General features: G+C 46.7%; 1 protein-coding gene across 1 annotated transcript in view; it reads right to left on the reverse strand.

Moving 5' to 3' along the window:
- Nucleotides 1-12,466, reverse strand: part of LOC130112727 (protein-lysine 6-oxidase-like) — a 42,195-nt gene that overhangs the window by 22,615 nt on the left and 7,114 nt on the right. Inside the window, exon 5 of the mRNA XM_056280205.1 lies at nucleotides 6,529-6,697. Coding sequence (XP_056136180.1) covers nucleotides 6,529-6,697 — 169 coding nt within the window. The remainder of the gene's footprint in view (nucleotides 1-6,528; nucleotides 6,698-12,466) is intronic.

Below are 12,466 nucleotides of genomic sequence, written 5' to 3' on the forward strand. Positions count from 1 at the left end.
CGGTCAACTGAGAGGAGACCCCGGGGTAGACCCAGAACTGGCTGGAGGGACTACATGTCCACTCTGGCCTGGGAACGCCTTGGGATCCCCCAGGAGGAGCTGGAGGGCGTTGCTGGGGAGAGGGACGTCTGGAGTGCCCGACTTAGCTTGCTGCCATCGAGACCCGACCCCGGAGAAGCGGCTGAAGATGAATGAATGAATGAATGAATAACATAAGGAAGGCCGCTGGCCTCGCTGCCATCTGCGGGCACAGTCTGCGCTACTGTGCTGAGCAGCTCAGTGAGGTCCTCACGAAACTCGTTCAGACGCGTGCCGATTGTTGCCAGTTACCTTCAATCTGGAAAACTTCCACTATAATCCCTATTCCGAAATTTAAAAAAAATTCCGGAGAACTAAATGAGTTCAGACCGCTTGCAGCTTGCTTATCAAGCTGACAAGGGTGTTGAGGATGGAAAAACTCTTTGTCCTCGACAGCGTATATAAGCACCTGGAGAAACCCAATTCTCACGAGAGACTTTTATTTGCCGACTTCTCTTCGGGCTTTTAACAAGATGCAACCTCACATTTTGATCGAGCGGCTTGCTTCTTATTTTCATTTACCTGATCAGCTTTTAATAATGTTTTTACACTTTTTAAAAGACAGAATCCACCAGGTTTTAGTTAACGGAGTCACGTACACTGTCCTGGCCTCAAACAGGGGCTCACCGCAAGGTTGCGTTCTTTCCCCCCTGCTTTTTATTTTGTATACAGACAGCTGCAGGTCTTCTAAAGAGGGTAGCTACCTGGTGAAATTCTCTGACCATACCGCACTTTTGCCTCTTCTTCAGGGCTCAGAGTCAGATCAAGGCTGTGCCCTGCCTGCCTCCGTTTATTGGTGCGATGATAACTTCCTTGGCCTTAACATGTCAACAACTATGGAATTTATCATTGATTTTAGGAAGAACAGTGAAATACCCAAAGCTAGCACTGTACATGGCGAGGATATTCAAATTGTTGACAGAAGTACTTGGGAACCGTGCTTGACTCCCAACTCACGTTCGATGTGAACATGTTAGATCCGATTGTCAAGCGTGGACAACAAAGAATTCACTTCCTGCGGAAGCTTAACTCCTTTAATGTCTGTAAGAAGGCCTCGTGTATTTTCTACCAGTCGTTTATTGGAAGTCTTTCAACTTTTTCCTTTATTTGTTGGTTTAACGGGTTGACTGTGAAGGCCAGGAACAGCCTAAACAGTAGTGTTAAGGTCTGCTCCAAGATAATCGGGAGTCCAGCAGAGAGACTTGTGCTCCCTCTGGGAGAAACGTGCATGTGGCCCAGAAAGCAAAAGGAATTATTAGCCAATCTGACCACGTGCTGCCCAGTGAATTCACGGTAATGCCCTTCGGCCGGCGTTATAACGCGCCCCCTAGGAAAACGAATCGCTATTCTAGGTCCTCCACTCCTTCCGCTATCAGGCTGTTAAGTGCCGAGAGTAGTCATTTTAAATGAATGCTTCATTTTGTTTTAAACCCCAATTGTTGGTTTATACCTTGTGTGTTTTTCACATGGCTTGTGGGCCTAGAAGTTCACTGAACGTTGCACTGGAAGGTAACGTGCAATGCATCTTAGGATGCTTCAGGGATTCTATTCTCTTAACTGATGTGAGTTTTTATCCTTCGCCTGGTCCTCGCGTGAGACTGCATGCATGGCCACGCAAGGGTGACAGTGTGCACCTCTTGTCCATTGTAACGATCGCTGCTGAGGCGTCCCCAGCTGAGGTATGAGGATTTTTGTCTGATGTTCTTCCATTCAACTCCGCGGAGATCAGCCCGATCTCTACACTATGTACTGATCTGCCTATTGTCCCGGACATACTGCTGAACGCCGCTTGCCTGTGTGTTTGTGTATGGTCTGGGTACATTGCGGAACTGAATTGCCCTTCTGAGATGAATAAAGTTGTCTGAATCTGTATCTGAATGTGTCTCCCGCTGTGCAGTGTGGGTCAACGCAACTCAAAGAGACTTGAGGAGACTGCAGATCGCACTAAAACAGGCAGGCACCAAGAACAGTCTGGAGGTGCGCGTTTGGAAGAGGAGTGAGTGAACTACATATCATAATGGCATGGCCCACAGTAGCGCGTGAGACGTCGTTCTACTGCACTAATTTAAAAAATTCAGAAGTTCAAAGAGTCAGTCAGTATTAAAGACAAACTGATATTGGTACGTGATAAACATCAAGCTAATATAAGAATATGCACTACCAAAAATAAAAACTGAAATGGAAAGACGGACATTCATTTTTAGAACTATTAAGTGATGGAATTCATTACAATAACTGACTTAAGAAGAACAGCATGGCAGCTGGATTGTTGATGGCACATTTTTAAGGTTTAAAAGTAGTTATCCTCACATTATCGCCAAGCCTTGGCTGTGTTTTTAGTGTCGCCGTGTGGAGTGCGGGGAGGTGCGTCCAAGGTGTCTGGCTGGGAGAGCTGGCGTTGGATCGGCCGAGGGAGTCTGGTCTGCGCGTCCTGTGGGCCCAGGGACCACGGCCCTGACCGGAGCTGCGGCTGAAGAGGAGGCGCCGAGGGCGGTCTGACAGGACGCGGAAGTGGGACAGGCTAAGCTAACTGCTAGCCCACGCAGACCGGCAGTTCTGACAGTCATCCAGGCTGGCGTTCGTTCTCCTGGACAGGTGGCAGAGATGAAGATGCTAAGATTTTCATTGGGAATGACAAAGGAGGACAGGATTGGGGATGAGTATATTAGAGGGACAGCTCAGGTTGGACGGTTTGGAGACAAAGCAAGAGAGGCAAGATGGAGATGGTTTGGACATGTGTGGAGGAGAGATGCTGGGTATATTGGCAGAAGGATGCTGAATATGGAGCTGCCAGGGAAGAGGAGAAGAGGAAGGCCAAAGAGGAGGTTTATGGATGTGGTGAGGGAGGACATGCAGGTGGCTGGTGTGACAGAGGAAGATGCAGAGGACAGGAAGAGATGGAAACGGATGATCCGCTGTGGCGCCCCCTAACGGGAGCAGCCGAAAGTAGTAGTAGTAGATATATATGTTAGTTTGGATATGTATTCTTGTAGTTTTTGGACGTGTTTTTGTCTTTGTGTTGCACTGCTGTGGGCTGGGGGAAACGATGTTTTGTTTTATTTCATGTATGCAAGCGGATGAAATGAAATGACAAAGTGTTTCTGATTCTGATTATTGTATTTCATTGCATTGCATTGTATTGTTAGTAAGTTTGTAGAGCATTGGTATTATATGTGAACACATGTAGATGAATATGTGTATAAATGTAATATATATGTGCCATAGGTTAGGTCTTATGTTTCAGTGAATGTAGTTTATACACAGATCAGCCAGAACATTAAAACCACCTGAGGCCACAACCATCGGGGAATACTGTTGCCATGAAGGGGTGTACTTGGTCTGCAACCATGTTTAGGTAGGTGGTACATGTCAAAGTAACATCCACATGAATGGCAGGACCCAAGGTTTCCCAGCAGAACATTGCCCAGAGCATCACACTGCCTCCACCGGCTTGCCTTCTTCCCATAGTGCATCCTGGTGCCATCTCTTCCCCAGGTAAACGATGCCCAAGCACCCAGCCGTCCACAGGAAGTAAAAGAAAAGGTGATTCATCAGACCAGGCCACCTTCTTCCACCACTGCATGGTGCAGCTCTGACGCTCACATGCCCATTGTAGGCACTTTCGGTGGTGGACAGGGGTCATCATGGGGACTCTGACCGGTCTGTGGCTACGCAGCCCCATACACAGCAAGCTGTGATGCACCGTGTATCCTGACACCTGTCTGTCATAGTCAGCATGAACTTTTTCAGCAGTTTGAGCTACGGTCTTCTGTGGGATCAGACCAGACAGGCTAGCCTTCGCTCCCCATGTGCATCAGTGAGCCTTGGGCGCCCATGACCCTGTCGCCGGTTCACCAGTTGTCCTTCCTTGGACCACTTCTGGTAGGTACTGACCACTACATACCAGGAACACCCCACAAGACCTGCCGTTCTGGAGATACTCTGACCCAGTCGTCTAGCCGTCACAATTTGGCCCCTGTCAAAGTCACTCACATCCTTACGGTTTCCCATCTTTCCTGCTTCCAACACATCAGCTTCAAGATCTGACTGTTCACTTGCTGCCTAATACATCCCACCCGTTGACAGGTGCCATTGTAATGAGACAATCAGTGTTATTCACTTACCTGTCAGTGGTTTTAATGTTTTGGCTGATCGGTGTGTGTGTGTGTGTGTGTTAACAATTGTGTTGAATTATTTATGAATTATTGGATGTTTAATTTTTTCCCCCCTTTTCCCCCCAGTTGTATCCTGCCAATTACCCCACTCTTCCAAGCTGTCCCGGTCTCTGCTCCACCCCCTCTGCTGATCCGGGGAGGGCTGCAGACTACCACATGCCTCCTCCGATACATGTGGAGTCGCCAGCCACTTTTTTTCACCTGACAGTGAGGAGTTTCGCCAGGGGGACGTATCACGTGGGGGGGGATTACGCCATCCCCCCCCCGCCCCCCCGAACAGGCGTCCCAACCGACCAGAGGAGGCGCTAGCGCAGCGACCAGGACACATACCTACATCCGGCTTCCCACCCGCAGACACGGCAAATTGTGTCTGTAGGGATGACCGACCAAGCCGGAGGTAACACGGGGATTCGAACGCGAGATCCCCATGCTGGCAGGCAACGGAATAGACCGCCATGCCGCCGGGACACCCTGTTTATATGTTTTTAATGTGGAATCTTGGAAGATTAGCTAATGAGCTAAACGAGATCCAAATAAATCAAATCAAACTAGGTGACCCTGACTTAGGCTCCAGTCACACCAGCAATTTGCAGAGTGGAATTTATTTGTGTGTCCTGGTGGTACCAGAAGCTTGGCGACCAGAAACGCTAAACACATTGAAATGAATGAACCGTAGTTATACCATCTACTGTTGCTTCACCGCCGACTGCAAACATGCCGCTTAATTTTTGTGTAGTGATTTGTGCTCTGTCAGAATACAATATCACCTCCATCTCATCTCATCATCAGCTGCTTCTCCAGGGTCAGGTCGCGGTGGCAGCAAGCTAAGTAGGGCACTCCAGACGTCCCTCTCCCCATCAACGCCCTCCAGCTCCTCCTGGGGGTTACCAAGGTGTTCCCAGGCCAGACTGGACATGTAGTCCCTCCAGCGAGTTCTGGGTGTACCCCGGGGTCTCCTCCCAGTTGGACGTGCCCGGAAAACCTCCAAAGGAAGGCGCCCAGGAGGCATCCCAATCAGACCATCTCAACTGGCTCCTTTCGACACGAAGGAGCAGCGGCTCTACTCCGAGCTCCTCACCCTATCTCTAAGGCCGCTGTCTCCTCAAAGCAAGAAGGTCCTGGGTTCGAACCCCAGGGTTGTCCAACCTTGGGGGGTCATCCCAAGTCGTCCTCTGTGTGGAGTTTGCATGTTCTCCCCGTGCCTGCGGTGGGCTTTCTCCGGGTGCTCCGGTTTCCCCCACCATCAGAAAGACATGTATGTTAGGGTTAATACTCCCGTCTGTGCCCCTGACCGAGGCAGGGCAAGAAGAACTGGAGTTGGTCCCTGGGTACTGCACGGCGGCTGCCCACTGCTCCTAGTTATAGCTAGGATGGGTTAAGTGCAGAGAGTAATTTCCCTGCGTGGATTATTAAAGTATATCAAATATCAAGTGATAGGAGATTGAAATAACATGGTAGATCGGTGTTTCTCAACCCTGTCCTCAAGGAACCCCTATCCTGCATATTTTCTTTGCAACCCTGAATAGGTACCTGTTTGTAGTTATTCAACCAATCAGCAATGAATTTTGTCAGATGTTGCACACCTTGCATAATTAAGTGCTGCGAGATGATTGGTCGAGTAAGTACAAGCAGGGCTACCTATGCAGGGTTACAATGAAAATCTGCAGGATAGGGGTTCCTTGAGGACTGGGTTGAGAAACACTGTGGTAGATGGACAATACCATATATAAGTGTCATAGAAATAGGGTAGTCAAGAGTGCATGTGTTTAATACAGGTAGCAGCAGGGCGTAATAGTGATAGCAGCTAACAGTGATCATAATAAGTGGTTAATATTAGCTGGATGATCTCAACAATCAGTGTAAGAGTCCTGCTTACAGACCATTTTGGCCCAGACTGTGCGTCCTATAGAAGAAAGGAGACGTGGCCAACAGAATATTTTGCTAACCTTTGGGCAGCCAGCTAGCCATGTATGTTGTTTTTCGTCTGTGGTAGCTTGAAAGTGAAGGACGAAATTCTTCGCTGATTTCGTGATGCCAAGTTCGGGATTTGACGTCCTCCTGAAGCGTATGGCCTTGATCTAACTGAGAAAGACAAACAAGTGCCAATTTACAGTAACTAGCTGGCTAGATGGCAGTGTTGCGCATGTGCGCTTCCAGATAAGCTGGTTCACAGCCAGCTTTTCTGCCCACCAAACTCCCACGCTCAAAACCTGAGCGTTCTGTTTTGTTTGTCAAAAACGATTCTGGCAACCGACTGCCCAACACGACATGATACCATTCGCTTCCATACTGCAGCCGACATGCGCAGTAGAACCCGGGTGACGTCAGAGTGACGCAGACTGATAATTCCTCTATGCCGCAACACAACTGGGAATAACAGAGCGCATGCGCGAAGTAAGCTGCAGGCCTGGCAGCTTTGCCGTGAACAGGGTAGGTGTGGCAGACTGCAGTGATGCGAGTGGGAAAACCAGACCGCAGCGGCCGTTTGAAAACAATCGAAGAAATTGAGAAACAAACATTTAAATGACACGTTTTAATGTAAACAATGCTCACGTTACTTATTAAAAAAATAGATTTTCAATTCATTATTATACTGTATGTAAATTCTCTCGTCATTTTCAAATGCCTTGGGCATGTAGCTTAGTATGACCGCTCGCCACTTTTGGGGTTAAAGTAACTTTATTGCTAAAGTAACGCCTGTGTTTATCAGTCTTGTGTTTGGCATGTGTTCTTCTGTTCCATGTTGTTGTGTTGCATGTCGTAAAGAAATGCATCACAGTTGCCTGCAGGTCTGTAGCTTGTTTCTGTGTGGATGTACTGCCTCTACGCGTGTCTCCTATATGAACTGCTGGGACATCTGCTAATCATCAGCTGCTCCCTCACTTGTTCTAAGCCACGATGATGACTGCATCTTCTGTCGCACCAAGGCAAACACCAGGAGCTCATTTATGTACATGTGTTTTAAAGGGCCAAAGGTCATGGATAAGGTTTAGATTGCACATTAGCAAAAATATCAACCCATAAAGTAGCGTCCGCTTCTGTACTAATGATACTGCGGTCAGACTCGGAGGTAAAATGAAGTAATTTCCTCATATTACTCCGCGTTTAGTGACTGACTTTAGCTTTGTATGAACTACATCCACAGGTCATTTCCAATTTTTACAGTGTTTGGAAGCTAGATTAGAGTAAATTGCCAGCAGAGGTGGAAGAACCAGGTCCAGAAAGTAAAAGCCCAAACCATGTATTTGCTCCAGCCGTGTACATTACACAGCTCATTTCACTAACTGGTTTCCCCTACCACAGATGGTTTACCGGAACAAGAGTCACCACTCACCATCTCTTCCAGGGATGCTCCATATGTGAGCGTCCTCTACCGCTAGTGTAAGATGGATTGATGAGCTAGGACTGCATGGCTAAAACGCACTTTATGTGACTCTACAACCGTCAGTCCTCTTTTGTTTTTCAGGTTCTGGAAGGTGTTATATTCAAATATTTGCAAACTCCATTAATCAATAAGGACATTTGAGTGTCAACCTCATCTACATATATATATTTAGAAGCTAGCTTCTTAGCTGTGAGGCTAACAGATTTACTGCCCTGGTTGAACAGCACACAATCAAAACCAACGTTTCAACACGTACATACAGTGGCTTGCAAAAGTATTCATACCCCTTGAACTTTTCCACATTTTGTCACGTTTCGACCACAAATATAAATATATTTTATTGGAATTTTGTGTGAAAGACCAACACAAAGTGGCACACAATTGTGAAGTACAAAGAAAATTATACATGATTTTAATTTTTTTTACAAATAAAAAACTGAAAGGTGCGGTGTGCAAAAGTATTCAGCCCCCCTGAGTCAATACTTTGTGGAACCGCCTTTTGCTGCAATTACAGCTGCAAGTCTTTTGGGTTATGTCTCTACCAGCTTTGCACATCTAGAGACTGAAATTTTTGCCCATTCTTCTTTGCAAAACAGCTCAAGCTCAGTCAGATTAGATGGAGAGCGTTTGTGAACGGCAGTTTTCAGATCTTGCCACAGATTCTCAATTGGATTTAGGTCTGGACTTTGACTGGGCCATTCTAACACATGAATATGTTTTGTTTTAAACCATTCCATTGTAGCCCTGGCTTTATGTTTAGCGTCGTTGTCCTGCTGGAAGGTGAACCTCCGCCCCAGTCTCAAGTCTTTTGCAGACTCCAACAGGTTTTCTTCCAAGATTGCCCTGTATTTGGCTCCATCCATCTTCCCATCAACTCTGACCATCTTCCCTGTCCCTGCTGAAGAGAAGCACCCCCAAAGCATGATGCTGCCACCACCATGTTTGACAGTGGGGATGGTGTGTTCAGAGTGATGTGCAGTGTTAGTTTTCCACCACACATGGCGTTTTGCATTTAGGCCAAAAAGTTCAAATTTTGGTCTCATCTGACCAGAGCACCTTCTTCCACATATTTGCTGTGTCCCCCACATGCCTTCTGGCAAACTGCAAACGGGACTTCTTATGGTTTTCTTTTAACAACGGCTTTCTTCTTGCCACTCTTCCATAAAGGCCAGATTTGTGCAGTGCACGACCAATAGTTGTGCTGTGGACAGATTCCCCCACCTGAGCTGTGGATCTCTGCAGTTCGTCCAGAGTCACCATGGGCCTCTTGGCTGCATCTCTGATCAGTGCTCTCCTTGTTTGGCCTGTAAGTTTAGGTGGATGGCCGTGTCTTGGTAGGTTTGCAGTTGTGCCATACTCTTTCCATTTCCAGATGATGGATTGAACAGTGCTCCGTGAGATGTTCAAAGCTTGGGAAATCTTTTTATAGCCTAACCCTGCTTTAAACTTCTCCACAACTTTATCCCTGACTTGTCTGGTGTTCCTTGGACTTCATGATGCTGTTTGCTCCTCAATATTCTCTTAGCAAACCTCTGAGGCCGTCACAGAACAGCTGTATTTGTACTGAGATTAGATTACACACAGGTTGACTCTATTTAGTCATTAGGTCAACGTTCGATCATTCAGCAATCATCAGGCAACTTCTGAAGGCAATTGGTTGCACTCAGAGAAAAGGGGGCTGAATACTTTTGCACACCGCACTTTTCAGTTTTTTATTTGTAAAAAAGATTTAAAATCATGTATAATTTTCTTTGTACTTCACAATTGTGTGCCACTTTGTGTTGGTCTTTCACATAAAATTCCAATAAAATATATTTATGTTTGTGGTCGTAACGTGACAAAATGTGGAAAAGTTCAAGGGGTATGAATACTTTTGCAAGCCACTGTATGTAACGTGGTGACATTAATCGTATATCAAGAGAAAAAAGCTCCATGCTCTAAACATATAAGTCATATGTCAGCTGCACTTGATCATTCCAAACAAGTATGGAGAAAATTTTATAAAAATGAACAAATATAGAAAGACAATTCCTTAAAATGGCGACAGGCATGGGCGCAAGTCCATGAATACTGGGCTGGCCTCCAGCGCTTTACCTGTGCCCCCGTCCATAGGGTTAGTGGTTGTATCAGGAAGGACATCCGGCGTAAAATTTTGCAAGATCATTATATGGATTGACAAGACCGCCATCGGCGCTGTGCCCTCACAGGGTACCGATGGAAACTACCAAATCCGCTGTGGCGACCCCTGGGAATCAGGGAACAAGCTGAAAGAAGGAGGAGAACAAGAAGAAGAATTCCTTAAAATTGCGATGGTTTGTGATTTTGTGAAATTAATCCTTTGACCACATTCATTTTACACTTACTGACGCCCCCTACAGCCCTCGTGGTCATTTTCAGAGTGTTGTTCCTTTCATTCAGCCTAAAGTCTCTTTGCTACTACCCAGCTGAAGAGTGCTTGATTAGAATCAGCTGGTTTAGCGTATGTGTGAAGCAAACACACTGTCTGGACTTTTACTTCTTGGATTTGGTTCTCCTACCTCTTACTACTGGGCACATTCAATATTCTACCAGTCAAATAGAATATAACAGGACCTCCAGATGATGGCCGGTCACCCGGTAAAGCGTCTGGTAGAAGTTACCAAGTCACAGACAGTGATTTAGTTGGTGTTTCTGGAGGATGTTGGTTGTTCACCGTGCTAGACCATGTGCTGATCATGCATGTGCATGGTCAGCACAAAAACATGAGGCTCAGGTGACATTTGTGTTCAACAGTAGACCATCAAACATGCAAACCGCCAACCCACCCCCATTATGTGTTGCTTCCAGTTTAAAAAAAAATATTGTTTGAATTCAAGGTGGTGAGTGTGTGAGCTCCATTCAGACTGAACGAGAGTCAGCGGAGCTGTTGTGTCAGAAACAAACATAAAACCTGGCAGAACCTGAGTTTTATTTATCGATGTAGTACTATGTGTTGGTAAAGGTCTTCTACCAGCTTGTTCTGTCATATCTGCTGGTTAGACAACAACTTCACTTCTTTGTCAAACTCAACACTACCTGCCTTCTCTGGCTGCTGTGATGAAGATGGAAAACTCTATTGCACCCTGTCGTTTTTCCTGGCAAAGTGCTACCAGACAACAGCCATCCACATCACATCCTACTGAAGTCTGCAGGGTCTGATGATCATAGATTAGTTGTTGTCTTAAGTGCGCCAGAGATACAGAGTACCAAACGTGACATCTGTTTGCAATTAAATCTTTAGGACTGAAACTTTAACTTCCATTTTTGTCAGTAATTTTACTTTTGTGCTCACTGTGAGTTATTCTTGATGACAGCGTTGGTTAATCGCCTTAAGTCTACTGAAAGTGTAAACTGTAATTATCATCCTGTGGTCTGGATATGGAGCGAAAAGGGGTTAAAAAAGCACAAAGTATTGCTTTAATACCATCCAGATTGGAGCCTTACACAGTAGCAGTAGAGTAGGTACCTACCTACCCCACCCCCCACCTACCCCAGGCTGCTGTTAGGAAAAAGTGATGAAGTTGAAGCAGAGCCGCTTTTCATCACATCTGTGTAAAGATGAAAAGACATTTCCCCCCTCAGATATACAAGGTAACGCAAGCTGTTTCCAATGAGAAGCAGGTGTCTCAACAGCTTCATAATGAGGGCTGGTCGCCTGCAGGCCCCCCCGTGCCCCCAACGTCCCCCTACCCCCCGGCACAGAACACATAAAACACTATGGGAACACCAGACACAATAGTGCTGCTCTCATCATCATCATCATCATCATCATCATCACTTTCTTTGTGTGTTGTGTAGGAAAGATGGGGAGATGAGGAAAAGAGAGAGCGAGAGAGCGAGAGAGAGAGAGAGTGCATGCAAATGCAAGCAGTTGTGTGATTCAGGTGTGTTAGCGTATGTGTGTGTGTATAGCTAAAACCCTAGAGGAAATCTCCTGGTCCAGCAGCGTTGGCTTATAAAAGGTGTTGGTTTGAACGTCACACCTACACAGCTGAAAATCAAACCCTGCTACACCCGACTCTCTGCTGTCGTTTACTGTTTTCTCTGATCGTTTCATTTCTAAACCAGTTAAGCCATTGTCTACTCTGTCCAGTCTGCATCCATCCTGGAAGAGGGACACTGTTGTCGATGCTCTTCCTGAGGCTTCTCCCACTTTTTAAGTTTCTCCTCATTCGAATCAGGATCTGAGGATAGAGAGCATTGTCTACTGTTCTTTACTACTTGTTCACTATCTACCTGTTTTTCAATGTGAGCGCATTCATTCATTCATCAGCCGCTTCTCCGGGGTCGGGTCGCAGTGGCAGCGAACTAAGTAGGGCACTCCAGACGTCCCTCTCCCCAGCAACTCCCTCCAGCTCCTCCTGGGGGATCCCAAGGTGTTCCCAGGCCAGATTGGACATGTAGTCCCTCAAGTGAGCTCTGGGTCTACCCCGGGGTCTCCTCCCAGTTGGCCGTGCTCAGTAAACCTCCAAAGGAAGGCGCCCAGGAGGCATCCTAATCACATGCCCGAACCACCTCAACTGGCTCCTTTCGACACGAAGGAGCAGCGGCTCTACTCCGAGCTCCCTCCGGATGTCCAAGCTCCTCACCCAGACCCCCTATGGAGGAAACTCATTTCTGCCACTTGTATCCGCGATCTCACCCTTTCGGTCAGTACCCAAAGCTCATGACCATAGGTGAGGGTTGGAACGAAGATTGACTGGTAAATTGAGAGCTTTGCCTTCTGGCTCAGCTCCCTCCTCACCACAACGGTCCGGTACAACGTCCACATTACTGCTGATGCTGCACCAATCCGCCTGTCAAACTCCCG

This window comes from Lampris incognitus, chromosome 1 (assembly GCF_029633865.1).
Source record: "Lampris incognitus isolate fLamInc1 chromosome 1, fLamInc1.hap2, whole genome shotgun sequence".
NCBI lineage: Eukaryota > Metazoa > Chordata > Actinopteri > Lampriformes > Lampridae > Lampris > Lampris incognitus.